At 40.9% G+C, this 22798-nt stretch overlaps 1 protein-coding gene across 3 annotated transcripts in view; it reads left to right on the top strand.

Moving 5' to 3' along the window:
• NDUFV2 (NADH:ubiquinone oxidoreductase core subunit V2) overlaps positions 1–22798 on the top strand; it is a 124952-nt gene that overhangs the window by 32409 nt on the left and 69745 nt on the right. For all 3 annotated transcript variants that reach the window (XM_033934057.1, XM_033934058.1, XM_033934059.1), the window contains exon 3: positions 2011–2073. In XM_033934057.1, coding sequence (XP_033789948.1) covers positions 2011–2073 — 63 coding nt within the window. The remainder of the gene's footprint in view (positions 1–2010; positions 2074–22798) is intronic.

Consider the following 22798-nt stretch of genomic DNA (forward strand, 5'->3'; position numbering starts at 1 on the left):
TAAGGTTAGCATCCATTACTGATATAGCCTGCCATAATGCTTCCAAGTCAATTTTTTGTGGCTTTTCAAGCACCCCAAAGTGAATGGAAGAGGCTCCAGAAGCACCTCTCACCTCTACTCCAGTGCTTGATAATTCTTCTACTGTACCTTTCCCCAAAGAAGTTGGCACAGGAGAGCCTCCAACGCTGAGAGCTGAAACCTCCATTCTGGGTTCAGCTAGTTTAGTCTCTGCAAGCACTGGTGTGCTTCCTGGTTGGGGCAGGATCAGCCGCTGTTCTGGGCTTAGAGATGCCCGATCGGTGTGGAAGCCAGGATTGCCCGAAATCGGCGGGCTCTCTCCTGAAGTAGTGCTCACCGGAGAGGGAGAAAGCTGCCGGTAAGGTCATCTGCCTCAGATGCTGTGGGTCCACCATCACTGCTGGAGGGTTAGAGCACGGGGTTCCCTTCCTCTTTCCCATTACAATGGAAAAGGCCGCTGGTACTAGCACGGGTGAAACGCCGACTGCTCAGAGCCTCCCTCTCAGGCGTCTGTTCTCGACGCCATCTTAGCCCGATCTCCACACAATAGAATCTTATTAACAACACATAATGGTTAACCACAAAATTAAATTACACAAAGCACACTGTATGCTTCTCAACATTCATTCCTTCCAGAACACAGATAACCCCTATGCAAATACGGGACCAAAAACTAAAAGTGCTAATATATACAAACGAAACCCTAAGATTCAAGACTTTGCATGCTTTACAACCCCGGAGGAAAAACAAATGCATTTCTTCCTGAACAGTGCAAAATATAGACTGTAGATTTAAATTCTCAAAACTGACACATTTCAATCACTAAATTTAAAATAAAATAATTCCACCTACCTTTGTTTCCCTCCCTCCATGCTGTGCCTCAACTAGGTGCCTCCCTCCGGTGGGTGTCTTACCTTCTGGCCGGTTCCCGCCTGGCCGTTTTATAAGGCCCGCAGTGCGATGCAGCTTTTTCATTGCTGCCCCTGGTGTTATCTTCTGGCTGGCTCTCTCCTCCTCACTGCTGCAGTGTGCACAAAGCTGTGGGCGGCAGCTTCTTGCACGTCCCGCACCTCATCTGGAAGCATTCGCTCTGATGTTGTGATGTCAGAGAGATGGCTTCAGGTTGAGGCGCGGGACGCGCGTAGGAGCCACCCACAGCTTTGTGCACAGTGTGGCAGTGAGGAGGGAGCCAGCCAGAAGATAACACCGGGGGCTGCAATGAAAACTCCGCATTGTACCTTGGGCCGCATAAAATGGCCAGGCGGGCCAGATTTGGCCCACGGGCCTTGAGTTTGACACCTGTGACATAGTCTTCATCTGAGATGTCACCCACATGTGAGAATACTAGTCTTGCTGTCCTCGGAAAAACACCTGCTATAAGTGAGTAATTTTGCTTTTCATATCTGTGTAAACGCACAAGAGATGGGCTCTTTCAGTAGAAAGAAAGCTTAAAAATAAGAGGGTCATAGGAGAGGATGAAAATGGTCATGATGGACTACAAATATGTGATTGATTTGCAACTACCAGAAAATATATAGCAATTCAATAGCTAAAGAGAGAGAAAATATCTAAAACTGATAGCTGTTTTCTCTATATTTACATTTAAGAAAGAAAAGAGATTTTAAGAATTTTTAGCATAGTTGAACCCATGTTTTAAAAAAAAAAAAGCACTTGTGGACTGGTTCAGTCTGTGTTCAACAATAGGCTTAACCTGCAAAAAAATTATTTATTGACTTTAAACTTAAGTGAAAGATGGAGCATGTGGACTTGGGACCTACCTTATTGAAAATGGCTTAATTTTTTAAATTTGTCATACCTTTCTAATAATAGTTCAGGGTAAGTTACATTCAGTTACAGTAATATTTCCTTGTCTCCAGAGGGCTTATAATCTTGTTTGTACCTATAAGGTTGAGAATTTTCAATAGAAAATGTGGTTGGTTTGGTTTTTTTTTCATTTGTTTTCCAGTGTTAATATATTGTGTTTTTCTTTAGCACAGAGATACACCTGAGAATAATCCAAGTACGCCATTTGACTTCACAGCAGAAAACTACACGGTAAGAAAAGAATATGGTCTAATTATAGAACTTTTAAGTTTAAAGGAGTATATGCAGTGCTTATATATTATGGATCAAATAGCATGGTTGCAGTTAATCTACTTGAATGCACAGAAAGAAAAGTTTAATAAATACAGAAAGGATATGATAACTTTTTTTATTGGTCTAATTGCACTAGAAAGCCTGTCCAAAAAAAAGGTACTAATACTGTAGAATCTTAGTTATCTGGCACCCATGGGGATTGGTGGAGGCCAGATAACTGTTGTTGTCAGGTGCCATCGAATCATGTGGCACTGTATTCCTGGAACATGCTGCCTGAATCAATACGCCGTGCTCCATCCCTAGCACTATTCAAATCCAAGCTAAAAGCCCACTTTTTTGAAACTGCTTTCAACTCTTAACTCCCACTCACTGCTGTCAGATACCTATACCCACTGTATCATTTCCTCTACCATAATCTCCACAACCCTGAAATATCATGTCTAAATTAAATTGTAAGCACTTCCAAGCAGGGACTATCTATCGTATGTTAAAATGTACAGTGCTACGTACACCTTTCAGCGCTATAGATATAGAAATAGATTTATGGAGGAAACCGCGAGACCATATTAAAAATTGCTACTTTTGCCTTGTGAACATAAGTGGATTCTCGGCTAAAACTAAGCACAAAATTATATATCCTACTCTGGATTCTGATATTAGGCCTGTTCCTAATGATGGCTCACTGCCTGTCCCTGTACCTCCACAAGATGGACTTGCTTATGTGATGATAATGATGCAGCAGCTGGTCACAATCCAGAATTATCTGATTCTGATGTGAATGATGACGATTTAGAACCAGAGACCTTTACACAAGCTAAACTCACATCAATGGGCTCTTCAACAGTTTGTCACAAGTGCATTGTCCAGATGAATGGCGTCTCTTCATTGATTCTTCACAGAGAAGCTTTAAGGCAGTGTTACTGCACAATGGAAATTCCAAACCAAGCATACCAATTGCCCATTTTGCTCATGTAAAGGAGTCTTATGAGAACACTAGTTTTTTAGCCCGTTACATTAACGGGTGCTAGCAGCCCTTCTTCCTTACTTTTTTCTCCCCCCTGTCCAGCAACACACACACCCCCCCCTTTCTCTGCTCCCACTGTCTGGCAGTAGGCTTTTTCCCTTACTTTTACCTCCCCCCTGTCCAGCATTACTGCTTCTTCCTAACTTTTACCTCCCCCCTGTTCAACAGCACCCCTTCCCTGCTCCCCCTGTCCAATAGTAGCCATTATCCCTTCTTTTTATCTTCCCCCTGTCCAGCAGTACCAATTCCAGCAGTCTCTCCCTATTTTTGGGCCCTCTCCTCCTCTTCCCGTTGCCGGGGTGCCTGCAGCGGTGCCTATCTCCAATGCTCACACTCTCTCCCTGTCCTCCTGCTCCAGGGTGCTCTATTTCTCCCCCCCCCCAAACAGACGTTAGTGTTGATTGCGCGACTGTGTGCGGCGGTCCTTCGCTTCCTGTTTCCTGTGGGCAGTGTTTTTTTTTTGTGTAGGCCGGCTTCCAACCGCTGCATGCACCGTCAAGGAGTCAGACACCATGGCAGCAGGGATCACAGTGTTCTAAGTGCACATGCGCGCTTAGGGTTTTATTATAGAGGATGAAGATTTTACTAGAAGCAATCGGTTATAAAACACATAAGTGGAACATCTATGGTGATTTGTAGGTCATTGGCATGCTAATGGGAATGCAAGGAGGATTCACTAAATACTGCTGTTTCCTGGGCTTGTGGGATAGCAGATCTACAGCTGAACATTATATCAAGTGTGTCTGGCAGCTGAGGGATACCTATAACCCAGGGACAAGCAGTGTGAAATTTATGCCATTGGTGGATCCTCATAAAATATTTCTTCCACCTCTTCATATCAAGCTGGGATTGATGAACCTAGTAAAGGCCATGGGTAAAGCAAACTCACCAGGTTTTCAATATATAAGAAATTTCCAAAACTCAGCAATACAAAACTGAAGGAAGGGATATTTATAGGCCCCAGATCAAGTCCGTTATGCAGGATGAAGATTTTAAGCAATCACTCTCAGCAGCTGAAGCTTGGGAGGCATTCAGGTGGTTAGTGGAAAACTTTCTGGGCAAACCATAAGTCTCCTTCATACAAGGAAGGAGTTCAGAATCTCCTCTACTCATATCAGAAACTTGGCTGTCGCATGTCATTAAAAATACATTTTTTGCACTAGCATCTTGACTTTTTTCTGGAAAATTTTGGTATGGTGAGTGACGAGCAAGGAGAACGTTTTCACCAGGGCATTCAGTTAATAGAGGGTCACTACCAAGGTTTATGGAATGAGAGTATGATGACCGTGGATGACTGCTGGATGTTGTGCCGTCAACATTGAGTGTAGTGTTGTGCGGATGTTGTGCCGTGACAATCCAGACACAACTCGCAAAAATAAATCATATTCTAAGCATTTTTGAAGAAATATATTGGTTGCTAAGTGACACAATCCAGTATAATTATGCTATGCTCTGTGTGCTTATTTGACTTTGGACTGAAGATTCTGCAACATTTCTTTTAAGTTGATGCTGCAATTCTTAAAACTATGCTAAAACGCTATAAACTAACATTAGTCATAACTTTAAAAGTTTACATGACTGAAATCAAACTAAAAGATCTGAAATCGGCCTGAAAAACTGATTTAGAAAAATGTGCTGTGTTGTCAGATGATTCTAAATTTTTTTGTTGCCTTATGTTATATAAAGAAATCTTTAAAGAATATATTCCTAGGACAATAGTACTAAAATCTTCAGGTATTGCTTATACTTAACCCCTAACTTAAAGTCCGAACAATTAGGTATGTACGTGTTTCTCATTAACCTGGAGAAATGATTCTAGTTGTGTGGGATCCCACAAAACAAAATTCTTATTTTGTAAATGTAAAATGCATGAAAATTTAAGGAAAAATGTGGTTCCTAAACTAACAGCCCATGATTTTAACGCCAGAAAGGCTTTCCTCATGAGGTGAGTAGTTCTGGCCACATCAGGAAAAATCAAAACCCTATCGCCACAGAACTTTGCTTCCTTATATCTAAAATATAGCCTCGATTCTAATTTGCTGGAACAAGTCAGCACTAGAGTGGACTGAGCTTGAATCACTTCTTGTGAATCTTCCAGAAAGTCAGTGAGTTTAAAATCTACAGAGACAAACTGGTCCACTCCCTGCTCTGTGGTTATTTTTTTTATTTTGCAGAATATAATAATAATTAGAAAATACCATTGCTTCTGCTTGTGCTAACCCTTTCTTTGAGATATCTCTTAAAGAGAATCTCAGGAGATAATAGGTGGGTAATAGGAAAATTAATCATGCGCAGATTTCTAACCCTTGTATAATTTTCCATCATCTACATTTCCAGGTGAATATTATGAGAGCCCTTAATCGATGTGACAGAAAAAGACTGAAAATTTATGGTCTGCTTTTCAACCAAAACCATTTGCTTATCTAATTTTTGAATTTTAGAATTCACATTTCCTAGTTTATCCCAGGACAAGCAGGCAGCATATTCTCACAGATGGGTGACGTCACTGACGGAGCCCTAGTATGGACCAATTTAAGTGCCTTCCTGCCAGACGGGAACAGATCAGGTCTCCCACTATGTCTACAAAGTGCAAGAGTTCAAGTGGAATTGATAGTGCTCCCAAAAGGGAAAAAAAGTGAAAACCTTACAAGAAAGGGTAGAATTACTGGAAATGCTTTAGAGACTAAAGTCATCCTCTGCTTTTGCTCAATATTATGGCATAAATGAGTTAACCATTAGGTACATAAAAAAGAATGAAAATCAAATTCGTGAAACTATTGAGACAGCTGCACCAGCAACTGCGAAGACATTACATGTTGTGCGAGATGCCAATCTCTCTTGTACGGAAGCTGCAACATTTCTGTGGATGCATGGGCAAGAATCCAAAGCTTTACCCGGTACTGTGCTTGAGTTCCAACTGCCGAAATCTCTGTTAAGACTTACTCCAGCCCATCTACATTCTCCCAGCCATTGAAGCCCTCCCAAGCCCATCCTCCACCAAACGGCCATACACAGACACAGACCGTGAAAGTCTGCCCAGTACTGGCCTAGTTCAATATTTAATATTATTTTCTGATTCTAAATCTTCTGTGTTCATCCCACGCTTCTTTGAACTCATTCACAGTTTTACTCTCCACCACCTCTCTCGGGAGCACATTCCAGGCATCCACTACCCTCTCCGTAAAGTAGAATTTTCTAACATTGCCCCTGAATCTACCACCCCTCAACCTCAAATTATGTCCTCTGGTTTTATCATTTTCCTTTCTCTGGAAAAGATTTTGTTCTACGTTAATACCCTTCAAGTATTTGAACGTCTGAATCATATCTCCCCTTTCTCTCCTTTCCTCTAGGGTATACATATTCAGGGCTTCCAGTCTCTCCTCATACGTCTTCTGGCGCAAGCCTCCTATCATTTTCGTCGCCCTCCTCTGGACTGCCTCAAGTCTTCTTACGTCTTTCGCCAGATACGGTCTCCAAAACTGAACACAATACTCCAAGTGGGGCCTTACCAATGACCTGTACAGGGGCATCAACACCTTCTTCCTTCTACTGACTATGCCTCTCTTTATACAGCCCAGCATCCCTCTGGCAGCAACCACTGCCTTGTCACACTGTTTTTTCGCCTTTAGATCTTCAGACACTATAACCCCAAGGTCCCTCTCCTCGTCCGTGCATATCAGCTTCTCTCCTCCCAGCATATACGGTTCCTTCCTATTATTAATCCCCAAATGCATTACTCTGCATTTCTTTGCATTGAATTTTAGTTGCCAGGCATTAGACCATTCCTCTAACTTTTGCAGATCATTTTTCATATTTTCCACTCCCTCTTCAGTGTCTACTCTGTTACAAATCTTGGTATCATCTGCAAAAAGGCACACTTTTCCTTGTAACCCTTCAGCAATGTCACTCACATACATATTGAACAGGATTGGCCCCAGCACCGAACCCTGAGGGACTCCACTAGTCACCTCTCCTTCCTTCGAACAACTTCCATTAACCACCACCCTCTGGCGTCTGTCCGACAGCCAGTTTCTGACCCAGTTCACCACTTTGGGTCCTAACTTCAGTCCTTCAAGTTTGTTCAACAGCCTCCTATGAGGAACTGTATCAAAGGCTTTGCTGAAATCCAAGTAAATTACATCTAGTATATGTCCTCGATCCAGCTCTCTGGTCACCCAATCAAAAAATTCAATCAGGTTCGTTTGGCACGATTTACCTTTTGTAAAGCCATGTTGCCTCAGATCCTGTAACCCATTAGATTCAAGGAAGTACACTATCCTTTCTTTCAGCAACACTTCCATTATTTTTCCAACAACTGAAGTGAGGCTCACTGGCCTGTAGTTTCTAGCTTCATCCCTGTGACCACTTTTATGAATAGGGACCACATCCGCTCTCCTCCAATCCCCAGGAATCACTCCTGTCTCCAGAGATTTGTTGAACAAGTCTTTAATAGGACTCGCCAGAACCTCTCTGAGCTCCCTTAGTATCCTGGGATGGATCCCGTCTGGCCCATCGCTTTGTCCACCTTCAGTTTTTCAAGTTGCTCATAAACACCCTCCTCTGTGAACGGCGCAGAATCTACTCCATTTTCTCGTGTAACTTTGCCAGACAATCTCGGTCCTTCTCCAGGATTTTCTTCTGTGAACACAGAACAGAAGTATTTGTTTAGCACATTTGCTTTCTCCTCATCACTTTCCACATATTGGTTCCCAGCATCTTTTAGCCTAGCAATTCCATTTTTTATTTTCCTCCTTTCACTAATATATCTGAAAAAATTTTTATCTCCCTTTTTTACATTTTTAGCCATTTGTTCTTCCGCCTGTGTCTTCGCCAAACGTATCTCTCTCTTGGCTTCTTTTAGTTTCACCCTGTAGTCCTTTCTGCTCTCCTCTTTTTGGTTTTTTTTATATTTTATGAACGCTAACTCTTTCGCCTTTATTTTCTCAGCCACTAGGTTGGAGAACCATATTGGCTTCCTTTTTCTCTTGTTTTTATTGATTTTCTTCACATAAAGGTCCGTAGCCATTTTTATCGCTCCTTTCAGTAAAGGGTGGTTTGATAAATTTCATCACAGGTATGGCCTGAGAAATGTGAGAGTGACAGGAGAAGCAGCATCTGCCAACCAAAAGGTAGCTAGAGAGTTCCCTTTTACCTTTAAGGCAATTATTGAAGAGAAGGGATATGAACCTGAGCAGGCATTCAATGCTGATGAAACTGCTCTCTTTTGGAAGAAAATGCCACAGAGGACTTTCATTAGCACCAGGTTTCAAGGCTGCAAGGGATAGATTAACCATGCTCCTTTGTGCAAATGCAGTAGGTCATATGATAAAGCAAACCCTGATTTTTAAAGCTGCAAACCCCCGAGCCTTGAAGGGAAAAGATAAGTTCCATCTACCTGTTTACTGGATGAGCAACAAGAAGGCTTGGACAACCAGAGTTCTATTCCTAGAATGGTTTCATCATTGTTTTGTCCTGAAGTAAGAAAGTACCTGGCCAATAAAGGAACTGATTTTAAGGTTCTGTTGGTATTGGACAATGCCACTGGCCACCCAGACACACATGAGTTCCACATTGAGGGTGCCGAGATCTGTCTACTTGCCCCCCAACACAACATCTATTATCCAGCCTCTCGACCAGGGTGTAATAAGGACCTTCAAAGCACATTACACACGGTATTCATTAGAGAGGATTGTCCACGCTATGGATGAAGGCCCCAACATTGAGAACAACATGAAAAATTGAAAGGAATTCACTATTGCAGATGCCTTCAATATTTTTGAAAGAGCGGTAAAGCTGTCAAGCCAGAGACAGTGAACTTGTGCTGGAAGAATCTTTGGCCTGAATGTGTAAAAAGGGAGAACAACACTATCAATATCACCCAAGAAATTATGGAAAACATCATTGACTTGGCTAAGCAGGAGAGTGGGGAAGGCTTTGAAGATATGAATATGGAGGATATTCGACTTAATAGACACCAGAACAAATGAACTAACAGAAGATGATCTCATTGACCTGACTGCTCCTGAAAGAGAGGCAATAGTAGATGAGGAGGAGGAAGGGCGATTAGAAGACAAGTTTACACTGGATAATATCGCAGAGGGCATACACAGGTTCAACAGTGCGATTGTTTTTTTTCCTATGACATCGACCCATCCATGGTATGTGCATTAAAGATGAGGGAGTTAGCAGAAGCAGCGATTTCTACATACAAAAATATATGCAAAGATGATGAAGCAGAAGACCCAGACAGAAATCACAATGTATTTCCCAAGGATACCTAGAGTCAGTGCCTCTCCATCCACTGCCTCACACTCCACCTGTTCCATCCATGAGGAGGCATCCCCTTTGTCTTTCTCCCACTTCCAATGCATGAGGAGACCCCTGGTGCTCACTTATCCTCTTCGTCCCCTCCTCCTGTAATACTTGTACAGGACGATGAGGATGAAGACACTGCCTGAGTATTGTTTAGTACTATACTAAATTCCAGTATTGACCTCTCAGTACTGTTTTGAACTATTAGTATTGAACTTTTTGTTTGCCCTGAGAATATGACTGTACAGTACAGGTATTTTTGTTTAATAAAATTGAGTAATAGTGGCTTGTTTCCAAAAACCACAAATAACATTAGAAAAGTTATTCGCGGTTTCAATACAAAAAATGACAGCTTTTTCTAAAAAACGCAAATAACATTTTAAAAGTTATTCGCAGTTTTTCCATATTCGCGCCTATGTTCTGCCCACATTCCACGTGAATACGGAGGGATGCTCGAAGTATGGGAAACAAGATTCTGGATCTAGAAGCTGTGATTGAAGAGGGGTTGGATATAGTGGCGATCCATGACTGGGATGTAGCTATACCGGGCTATAATATGTTCAGGAAAGACAGGGTAGGAAGAAAAGGAGGGGGAGTAGCGTTATATGTTAAAGATCATATTAAAGTCACACAATTGCAGGATCTGCAGGGCAAGGAAGAGGCACTGTGGATCAATTTGGAAAGAAGGAATAGTGAATATATTTACATTGGCGCGATATACAGGCCTCCTTCACAGACGGAATAAGTAGATAGATATTTAATAGTAGACATTCAGAATATATCTAAAAAAGGGGAAGTCTTCCTAATAGATGATTTTAACATGCTGGATGTTGATTGGGGTATCCCTATTGTGGGGTCTTCTACAAGTAGGGAGATTCTGGATTCTCTACAAGGAGAACTGTTCCAGCAGTTGGTAATGGAACCCACAAGGGATGGAGTCATACTGGACTTAGTGCTTAGAAACGGGAAAAGTGTTTCCGATGTTACAGTGGGTGATCATTTGGCCTCCAGTGATCACTGCATGGTATGGTTTAATATTAAGATGGGTTCTAGACGTTTAAAAAAAAACTAACTTTGTTTGGATGGGAGTTTACATCAAGGAATTGTGTGGGTGGGAACGTCTGGAAGGAGTGGAAATGTGGTGGGCAAAACTGAAAGAAGCGATTGTAAGAGCAACAAACCTTTTTGTAAGACAAGTAATTAAAAGTAAGAGGAAAAGAAGGCTGCTTTGGTTCTCAAAAGTAGTAGCTGAGAAGGTAAGGAATAAGAGGTTAGCTTTCATAAACTACAAAAGATCGCAGAAAAATGAAGTCAGGCAAAAATCTGGAAAAGTTAACAGAGGATGGTCGTGTAGTCAGGAAAGCAAAGATGCAAATGGAAGAAAAAAATAGCTGACATGGTAAAACAGGGAGACAAGACATTTTTTTTAGATATATTAATGATAGGAAGAAGTGCAAAAGTGGCATTGTGAGACTCAAAGAGTAAGAATATGTAGAAGCTGATAAAGAAAAGGCCGAATTGCTTAACAAATATTTCTGTTCTATGTTCACAGCTGAAGCACTGGGAGCGGGACCGCAGAAGACAAATGTGAATAGGGATGGAGGGGTAATAGACCCTGATGGATTTTCAGAGGGTTGTGCTTGTGAGGAGCTAGCTAAAATAAAGGTAGATAAAGCAGTGTTCCCCCCAGAAATTTTTACCAGCTGGGTGGCATGAAAAAGTAGCCGGGCGGGATGGGGAAATTTGGTGGTGGTGAAAATTAACCCCCTCTTTTACTAAGGTGCGCTAGCGTTTTTAGCATGCGCAAACCCCTGCGCTATGCAGGAAAACTAATGCCAGCTCAATGCTAGCGTTAGCGTCTAGCACACGTGGCAATTCTGCACGCGCTAAGTGCATGCTAAAATCGCTATTGCAGCTTAGTAAAAGGAGCCCTAAATGTGTACTATTTTTATTAATTTATTATTATTTTCCAATGCTCAATATGACTTCTTTTTTTAAGGTTTGACACGTATGCCAGAATATTTTTACTAAATTTAAAAAGTATCCAATTCTAGAAGGGAATAATTAGATATTTGCCCTCTTTCAAATGGTATAGAGGTTTAAAAAAGGGAAATGCATTAATGAAGTCATTAGGTTCAATCTAGCCATTTATTTCTGCATGAATTTAAACAACTGAAAAAAAAGATAAATATAATTCATCCAGTCATACAAGAAATGGCTCTACAGCACCTCTAATAATGTTTTGATCACTAGGTTCCTTCCTGAGATCTCACTGAGGATATGAAATAGATGCTATCCCCATTTCCAGACCTCTTCCACATAATTTATGGAAAGGTGTTACTGAGCCTTGAAGGAGACCTTGTGATTGATCTTTATCTGCTATTTTTTTATTTTGCTGTAGAGCAAAGTGAGAGCTAGGGCAAAACAATTTAGGTAAAGATGCAGGTAATAATTAGCAATGTATTAAATATTTTATTTTTATTTGCTTATAATGTCATTTGAAAGCTGCTTGATGTTAATACAACTTTAATTTAATTCTTTATAGTGTGTGTGTGGGGGGGAGAGGGACAACACCTACATCAGCAGTAAAGTTAGAATAGGGTTATTTAAATCCAGTGGCATACCTAGTATATATGACAGCCAGTGCTGATCATTTTTTTTAATAACCCCCTCCTCTATATAAAAAATATATTTTTAGTAATAATCCATGAGTCACACAACAAGGGTGCACCTAGGAAAAGGCAGCATCTTAAACACTGCAGTGAGCACTAGAACACCAACACACGCAATGTAAAACTAAACAAGCCAGATCCTGCACAATCAATTGATCCTGTACATTCGATGCTAACAGAAAGCCATGTCCTTTTCATACACACAGACAGATACACTCTCGCCCAATATGGAATAATCACAAACTAAAAATAGAACTATGTAGACAAGTTAAACTGAACCAAGAAACCAGACTCTGTATACAATGCAACACCACAGAAACAATGGCACGTCCTCTAATACTGTGCAAAATATAAAGACAGTAGATGTAAATTTGAAAAAAACTGCTACATAACAATCATCACTTTACAAATTAACAAATAGAAATAAAACAAATAATGAGAGAGAAGAAAATACCATTTTATTGGACTATTCCATTTTTCAATTAGCTTTCAGAGGCCAAATCTTTCTTCAAGACAGCACAGCAGGGATCCCCACACTTTTTTGGCTTGCGAGCTACTTTTTAAAATGGCCAAGTCAAAATTATCTACCAACAATAAAATTTTAAAAAACACAAAGCACACTGTTAATTATCATTTGTATTCGTTTTTGTTTTTTTTTTTAAGAGGTCAAGGCTAAGGTGACCATACGTCCCGTTTTTGGTCCGACCGTCCCGTTGTCCCAATCCACCGCTTCGGGACACCAAAATGTCCGTTTTCAGAGACAGTGTCCCAAAGCAGTGCGTGGGGACACCGGGACGGGTGATCACTTTCCCTCCCTGCCGCGCCAATTCAAAGCCCGGTCCGCTGCTGCTGCTTCTTGCCTTCTTCCTGACGCCAATTTTGATGTCGGAGAGGACGTTCCGGGCCAGCCAATCGCTGCCTGGTTGGGCCGGAATGTCCTCTCCGACGACAAGATTGACGTCGGAAGGGAGGAGGAGGAAGGCACCTTTTGTTCCTGCCATATCAGGGAAGCAGAGAAAAAGTAGATGACCATCGTGGCCCAGAACAGAGTGCCCGGGGCAGCTGCTCTCCTTGCTTCCGCCTGCCTGCGAGAAGGGGAAAAACTGAAGAGTAGGTAGGAAAGAGGCCAGGCAAGAGATCACTTCTCCCCCGCAGCCAAAAGTGGCCTTTTTAGAGGGACTTCAACATGGCAGCTTCCCTGAAGTTTTCCCTCTGCCACAACTTCCTGTTTCCGACAGGACACATCACGGCAGAGGGAAAGCTTCAGGGCAGCTGCCATGCCAGGGCACCAATTTAGGAGTTTAGCAAAGAAGTTTGGACCGCTGCCTTCACCCACTCCCCCGGATCTGTTGCTATTTTCTCCCCCCCTAACGCCGGCCCTAGGCACCTACCCTTTAATCCGCTCTTATCCACAACCTGTGAGGACCAACTTCTGCCCAGAATTCTTTTTTGGTGGGGGGGAATCTTGGATCCATTGCTTGCTTGAATATAATCTGTTTGTAGATGTGGAACGACTGAAGAAAGGAATTTTTTGTTTTCGTGGCAACAATAGGGGAGTCTACTAGATGACAATAATTTTGAGATGTCGGGGCAGGGGGGATGCAGACTTGATGGCTTAAAAAAAAAGTCCCCCTTCTTGTCAATGCTGAGTCAATCATTCATGCATAAGGTGACCATACGTCCCGTTTTCAACGGGACAGTCCAATTTTCAACGGGACAGTCCCATTTTTGGACCGACCGTCCCAGTGTCCCGACCCACATAAGGACATAGGAAGGAGGCACTGAGGGTACTAAGGACATAGGATGGGACACTAAGGACATAGGATGGGACACTAAGGACATAGGAAAGAGGCATTAAGGACACAGGACGGAGGCACTGGGGGCACTAAGGACATAGGAAGGAGGCACTAGGGCAGGGGTAGGGTACTCCAGTCCTCGAGAGCCGTATTCCAGTTGGGTTTTCAGGATTTCTCCAGTGAATATGCATTGAAAGCACTGTATGCAAATATATCTCATGCATATTCATTGGGGAAATCCTGAAAACCTGACTGGAATACGGCTCTCGAGGACCGGAGTTCCATACCCCTGCTCTAGGGGCACTAAGGACATGGGAATGAGGCCATTATGAATTAATAAGATATTATGTGTACATGAAAATTGAATGGAAGAAATTGGGGGCGGGGTTAGGGCGGAATTGGAGATGGGACTGACAATTAATAGATGTCCCCTTTTGATTTAAAAAAAAAAAAAAAGGTCAGGTTAGTCAAGGCAGATGACTTTAAAATATGCAAGGGTGGTAGATGCAAAGAATAGTTTCCCAGAAGAAGTGATGGAAACAAGAGACTGTCTGAATTCAAAAAAGTGTGGGATAGGCACATGGGATCTCAGAGAGGAAGAGATAATGGTTACAGTGGATGGACAGACTGGATGGGCCCTTTGGCCTTTATCTGCCATCATATTTCCATACAGAGGCCCAGCGCTGCTGCCTTAAGTTGTAGGAAGGCTTATGGCCCCTTCTAGCATGGGTGCCCATGCAAGTGCCTTGTTTCAATCCCACTAATGCCAGCACTGCTAATTGGACAAAATACTTTTGAATATTAAATCATGCTATATATTTACAGTATATAATGCTGCATGTATAATTATAAATGGGGTAGTTGAAAACACCCACTGCAAGTAAAATAATATTGATGATTCTTTGTGTTTATTTGGCTACCGAGATCTATTGTTTTGCTTTAACTGTTGGTGGTCTTTATTGCCCCTCAGAAGAGGCCTTGGTTAATTGCTCACTGGCCCTAAAAGCAACCCCTACTATCCCTACAATTAATGCTGTTTCCTAAAAGACTTCCATTTTTCTGATCTAAAAGCATTTTAAAATAATGGATACTCATCTTAATTAAGCTAAAACCCGGTTTCTAACTCCCACGACGAAGAACCAGCTCTGATCAAAACGCCTTTTAGCTTCCTTTCGGTTGTGACCTCTTTTCTTTACACCGGAAGTAATTGCGGTTCGTGGTGCTAGCTGGAGTGAAGATAAGAAGCTGAAAGTTTAGGTGAACGGGAATTATGGCGATTTGTTTGTTCCCGGGGCATATTCTGGTGAAGGGAGTAATTTCTTTTCTTGTTATATAGTGTGAAGAATTCGGAGATCTATGGAGTCCTGTTTTTTCCTAGTCTGTGTTCGGACCGGTCTAATGTTTGTAATAGTGTATTTTTTTAGGTAGAGTTGTTGATGTTTGATTACTGGCATTTACATTTATTATGAAAAACTTTTATTCAAAACCAACCACAATAAAAAAGCGGGTATTAAACATCGTACTTTTGCTTAAAAAATCAGAAGTACATAATGCGTGCCGGCTTCCCTTCTCTTCTCTCCCCCCCCCCTTTCCAGGACGTAACTTCCAGTTTCGGAGGGAAGAGAAGGGAAGCCGGCACGTACACTTTAGAGTCCAGAAGCATGAGTTCGCTATGGGCGACCTCCAAGCCGGTGAGAGGAGATTTTTTTTTTTTTTTTTTAAATGTTGAGCAGCAGCGGCAGCAGCATGATTCGTGATAGATGACAACCTTTGACAGTGTTCCCCACAGACGTCTGATAAATAAACTGAGTGCCCTTGGGATGGGTCCCAAAGTGACGGGCTGGGTCAGGAACTGGTTGAGTGGAAGGCGCAGAGGGTAATGATCAATGGAGATTGTTTTGAGGAAAGGGATGTTACCAGTGGTGTGCCTCAAAGATCTGTTCTTGGGCCTGTTTTTTATAACATTTTTATAAATGATATTGCTTAAGGGTTGTCGGGTAAGATTTGCCTTTTCGCGGATGATATCAAAATCTGCAATAGAGTAGACACGCAGGATGGTGTGAATAACATGAAGAAAGACCTGGCAAAGCTTGAAGAATGGTCTGAAATTTAGCAGCTAAAATTTAATGCTAAGAAATGCAAGGTCATGCATTTGGGCTGCAAAAACCAGAGGGAACGGTACAGTTTAGGGAGTGTAGAACCTATGTGCATGACGGAAGAGTGGGACTTGGGTGTTGATTGCATGTGATGATCTTAAGGTGGCTAAACAGGTTGAAAAGGTGATGGCGAAAGCTAAAATGATGCTAGGTTGCATAGGGAGAGGTATGGCCTATGCTAGGTTGCATAGGGAGAGGTATGGCCAGTAGGAAAAAGGAGGCAATGATTTCTCTGTATAAGACTCTGGTGAGATGGATTTAGAATATTGTGTACAATTCTGGAGGCCGCACCTTCAAAAAGATATAAAAAGGATAGAATCAGTCCAGAGGAAGGCCACTAAAATGGTGCATGGTCTTTGTGATAAGGCATATGGGGACAAAGATCTCAATATGTATACTTTTGAAGGAAAGGCAGGAGAGGGGAGATATGATAGAGACGTTTAAATACCTAAGTAATATAAATGTGCATGAGTCGAGTCTCTTTCATTTGAAAGGAAATTCTGCAATAAGAGGGCATAGGATGAAGTTAGGAGGTGATAGGCTCCGGAATAATCTGAAGAAATATTTTGTTACGGAAAGGGTGGTTGTTGCATGGAATAGTCTCCTGGAAGAGGTGGTGGAAACAGAGACTATGTCTGAATTCAAGAGGGCTTGGGATAGGCACGTGGGATCTCTTAGAGAGAGAGAGATAATGGTTACTGTGGATGGGCAGACTAGATAAGCCATTTGGCCTTCATCTGCCATCATATTTCTATGTATGGTCCTCTGCCAACATTCCATCTATGCCTCAGATTATACATGGGGTATGGCAGGCTTATTATCTTAGTCAAATGACAGCTCTCCACAGGAATCAATTGGTTGCCTTCCAGAAACGTTGGCAATTTTTTTGATTCCTGGTATAGTCAATATAACTCTGGATGAGTACCTAATGCTTGTGTAAGAATTAGCAACAACTGATTTAATGTTGTATATGTTTTCTTATTTATGTTAACCTCCTATCTTGATAGATGAAGAATTTGTATTGGTAAATTGTAAATTCCTAGAATGGATATATTATTGTGATTTGGGTAATTGTTTTTTATGTTTAAATAATTTTTATTGATATTTCCAAAATAAACAAACACAACATAATACAGTGAGACAAACATCAAACATGCTTATAAGTATACGAACAATAACCAACCCCTTCATTCCTCCCCCACTTACCGACCCTCCAAGGGAACAGCAGCCACAATTACCATAGGGTTCCTAGGTTCTGATAAGTATATCAATACCAAATCTTGGCTCTAATATATGGAGTCAGCATGGCACAAAATGGCGTCCAGCACTGTTGAAACAAGCGCCCCACTCGTGAGTCCAAGTCAATGTTGTCTTGACGCTCCATTAATACTTGTTGTATCATTAAGTTTCTCCAATGAGAAATCGTTGTCGGTTGTGGAGAAAGCCAGCAGGTCAGAATGTATTTCCTACCCAACATGAAAGTCCGTCGAAGAAAAGCTTTACAGCCAGGGCGTATTGGATGTAATCGTGCAGTCAATGTAAAGAGAAAACTGGGATGCAAACACCATGTGCTACCCCAGATGCCTGCTACTTAAGCAACTAGTTGCGTCCAGAAGGAAGATATGTAAGGGCATAACCAAAATATATGGCCAAGTGTAGCATGTGGTTGTAAACATTTAAGACAATGATCTCCCGCACACAGTTTTGCTCTGTATGCTCTATTAGGAGCATAATAGGCCCTCAACAAAAATTTTTAATTCCGTTCCTTCTCAGTTGTTTTTTATAAAAATAATTTTTCAATAAAGATTTATAATAATAAAAAAAAGAAATACATATAACCATTTGGGCAATAACACCATTTTGAACAAATGTATGTGACCAAGAAAAGACAAAGGATAAACTGTCCACAAATTCAGCTTTACAGCTGTGTCAAATAATAAAGAATGAACATTTACAGTGTACAGGCTTTTTAAATTGACTGGAATGACAACCCAAGATATTTGAGGGAGCAAGTCACCCACTGAGCCATGGGCCCCGGAGAGTTCAAGTTTCAAGTTTATTGAAATTTTGATTTACACGCAGTTTCAAATATTTTCAATGCATATAACAAAAATAAAATTAGGGAAATAAATGAATCATTTAAACAACAGACATAAAAACATATCCATAGATGATAAAAATACATGAGGAATCCAGGGATAAAATTATATTTGTAAAAACAAAACAAAAAAAAAAAAACATTTAGGGAGGAACAACATTAGGAAAGGTGTGTGTGTGTGTATGTATGTGTATATATATATATATATATTATTAATATTTAAATGAAACTTATGTTAAAAATATGTCTTTAAAAGAGGACTGAATCTACGAATAAATAGGGAAATCATAAGAAGGGAAAAAATTATCTGATTTAAGATTCAAATGCATCTTTATAAAGGTAGCTTTTTAAATTACTTTTAAATTTTTCTAGAGAGGTTTTGGCGCGCAGAAAGATTGGAAATTTGTTCCAGAGCTGAGGTCCAAAAATAGAAAAGGTTGTATTTTTTCTAGTGCCTATTACTTTCAATGATGGAATGGTTAGTAAGTATTGATCTGCTGATCTAAGAGATCTAGCTGGGGAATAAGGTATTAAGTACCGATGTAAGAATATTGGGGTGTTAGTTTTCTGAATTTTAAATGTAAGCAGTGCAATTTTGAATGTTATTCTATATGAAAACGGTAGCCAATGTGCGTTTTGCAGAAGAGGTGTGACATGATCATATTTTTTAGAATGGGTAATAATTTTTATTGCAGTATAATCACGTTCTAAAGAGTGCAAAACCCTCTAAGCATAGACTAAGTGTAATGTGGACACAAAAGTGGGTAAAAGCCTACTGCAGAAGCAGATCCATAGTCTGCAGATCTATTTTGGGCTGGATCCATCACAGTATTCATATCCCCTACCACAATTACTTATGGGGAATTCAGGAGACACCTAAAAACATATTTGTTCCTGAAGTGCTTAGGCAGTTGATTTGTACAATCTTCCCCACAATAACTGATCTCTAGAGCCGCTATTCACTAGTTTTAACCTGCCAGTTCTACTCAATTTGTAGCATTTTTAATCATTGTAAACCGCATAGAACTTCACGGTCCTGTGGTATATAAACTGTTTATTATTATTAAGTTCTGTGACAGATAAGAACACAGAGGAGATGATGAAAAAATAGAGAAATATTCTTATTAGGGCCATAAACAACCAATAAAATTACTTGTCCTAGAAATTGGAGACGTAATAAGAGGTATCGGCCTTCAGCATCTTTCTGCAAAAGCTCTGCCTTACATTGAGCTGATTTATGAATAAGGACAGCCACTCCTCCCCTGTGGCTTCCAGAAGAGTAAAAGACTTCTCTAACCCAGCTTTTTGCTTGAGCTTTAAATGCTCCTCGTTGCTCAAATAGGACTGCAAACAAGCCACTGTGGCCTTGTGCCTGTTGAGGGTCTTTAGAATCTTACTACGCTTGATGGGAGACGTAATGCCATCAACATTCCATTAAAGGTGACGTCCCTGACTAGCACTCAGGAGACAGCAAGAGCCATGTACCAGATACATATGTCCCAGAAACCAAAGAAGGAGTGCCCAACACTCACGCCCACCATCAAATAACAAACTTATCTAACCACTCACGCATACTAAAGGCTCCAACCACTAAAACAATACTCTCCCCACCACCCTCCCATGCTCTCTTTGACCCAAAACACAAAATGAACCACCCAAGAAGCCCTGAACACATTATGAAATGGCACAAAACCTGTATCAGCGAATAAAGTTAAGTGGTAACTCCTATTGTTCAAAACAATGTACAAAAGTCTATGAAATCAAGAAACTCGACTACCATTTCCATTAATGACCATTCCTTTGTTTCTTTTAAATCCATTAGAGGCACTCGACAAAGATGTCCACTATCTCCGCTACTCTTTAACTTGGAATTGGAGCCGTTATTAGTGGCCATAAGAACAAATTCAAACATTCATGGATACAAATTAGGTGATAGTGAAATTAAACTATCTGCTTACGCAGATGACATCATGCTCTATTTAACGCCAGATTCTATCCCTCAAGTCATTAAGGAAATTGAATCATATGCGTTGGTTTCTAGTTACAAATTAAATATGACTAAATCAGAATTAATGCCTCTGAACTGCAATTATGATAAACAAAACATCAATTCCTATGGATTTACTTGGGTGCCAACAAATTGAAATATCTAGTCCTACCTTGGAAGATACTGAAAAACTAAATGTGTGATACCTGCTATCTATAATTAACACATAGATGGCCACTGCTAAAAATCACCTGGTGGAGGTGCCTTGCAATGATTAAAATGATGATACATCTTAAAATCAATTATGCACTGAGTATGCTGCCCTACCTACTACACAAGAATGTATATTGTGACTTGGAAAAAGCCTGTGCAAATTTCTGTGGAAAAACAAACATCCAAGGATTGCAATACACAAACTCAAAAATAATTCAAACGGTGGAGTCAACTTTCCAGATTTTTAAAAAAATACCATCAAGCATTTATAATGCACCAATGCGATCTTGCTTCAGATGTCAGAGGAGGGGCGGGACCGCGGCAGAGGAAACAGCTCAGAAGCAGTTTGCAAAGATCGCTAGCACCGCAATCTTCTCTGCAGGCTGCTCCTATAAGGTAAACGGTGCGGGGAGGCCAGGGGGAACACGCAGACCTTCCGGGGTGGGACAGGCCTTCAGAGGGGACAGACAGGCAGGCAGGCAGGCCTTCAGGGAGGATGCAGGCCTTCAAGGGGGGGGGGACATGCCTTCAGGGATGGTGGCACAGGCCTTCAAGGGGGGGGGGGACAAGCTTTCAAGGGGGGGCAGGCAGGCCTTCAGGGGTGGGATACAGACCTTCAAGGGGGGAACAAGCCTTTAGGGGTGGGGTGGCCCTGGTATAGAAGTAACGGAGGGAGGGAAGGGAGGGTTCAAAGAGACGTGCATATGCTGGACTTTGGGGGAGAAGAAATAATGGGTTTAAAAATAGAGGAGATGGAGAGAGATGATGGACAATGGGATTTAGGGAGGGAAGGAATAGAAAGGGAGAGAAATTGGACTCAAGGGATGGTGTGGAGAGGGGATAGAGATACTGGATAGGAGTGTAGTTGGGAAAATAAAGGGAGAGATGGTGGATCCTGGGGTGATGGGGAAGGAGGGAGAGATGCTGGATGAAAGAGTAGTTAAGAAAAGGTGGGTCTGTGGAGGGAGATGAAAAAAAGGAAAGATGCCAGACCTCCTGGGGAGGGAAAAGAAACGGAAGGGGAGGACAGAGATGGCAGATGAATGGTTAGCATGAAGAAAGAAGGAGACCCTGACAAGCAAGTTATCAGAAGACAACCAGAGCTTGGGACCAACAAGATTTGAATAATGACCAGACAATACAAGGTAGAAAAACTAATTTTATTTTCTGTTTTGTGATTACAATATGTCAGATTTGAAACATGTATCCTGCCAGAGCTGGTGTTAGACCGCAAACGTGAGCTAGGATTTAACAGAGAGAGGAAAAGTCTTTTTTGTTTTATTTTATTTATACCACAGTATCAGTGTGGTTAGGAGAAGGCAAAGGGGATGAAGAGGCTATAAAATAAACCCACCAGGATGTTTGAAAAAACCAAACCAAAACACATCCAATTGGGCAGGAAAATCGAATCGAAAAACCAATTCAATAGGCTGAATCGAATCAAAAATTTTTTTCCCTGAATCGGGCAGCATTAGTACGCATTGTTGAAACAAATCTTCTCTGTATCCATTTCACAGATGAGTGCATGGCACCCGGACATATATTTTTCTGCTGATGATGAGATCAGCGTCAGTCCTTCAATCAATATATTTCCTATTTCATCGATTACATTGGACTTCTCAGAAACTCGCCAAATTTTCTAATAATGGCTCCAATTTATGCTGGTCTTGTAGAAAATTCATAGGCATGTTGCCTCACGATATTTCAATGCCCATATGTTAAGATTTATTGGGACAGAGTTTGGAATACTATACCCACCATCTTAAACATTCAAGAACCCTTGCACCTTAAAATCATCATTCTAGGACAACATGGCCTTACCCAACCTTTGCCCGCCTTCTTAATATCTTACTTTTCTTAGCTATAAAAAACATATTGCATTGCTGGAAGAATCTATTTAAAGTGGAATACTGTCTGTATAACTATTAAATATGAAAGCGTTATTGCTGAAAAACATCATTCCACTAATTCATTCCACAGAATATGGAGACCAGTCCAATCTTATTGTGATTTGGATCGTTGGCATGCAGTGCCTCGGTGTAAAATCCAATGTTATTGTAAATTAAGTCGATTAGAGATGCTCATTGGGAAATCTTACACAATTTCTACTGAAATTACATGTACGTATTGGTTTTGCTGTATAAATTTGACAGACACTAATTGTATTGTCTTATAATCATCATTCTGCTGAATATCATTGATGATGGTACAATTAGATGGTTTCTTGCTTAAATTAACTACTGTATATGTGTATATTACTTGTAATCATACATTTCTAATGATTATTGTCAAACTTGTATTTATATTTTGAAAATAAATAAAATATTTGAAATTTTTTTTTTAAAGTCGATTTCTGTAAACATTCTTGAGCAGCTTCCATGGACTGCAATACCTTCCCTACTCCATTAAGCTGTATCTTAAGGAC

Source organism: Geotrypetes seraphini, chromosome 2 (assembly GCF_902459505.1).
Source record: "Geotrypetes seraphini chromosome 2, aGeoSer1.1, whole genome shotgun sequence".
NCBI classification, from domain to species: Eukaryota; Metazoa; Chordata; class Amphibia; order Gymnophiona; family Dermophiidae; genus Geotrypetes; species Geotrypetes seraphini.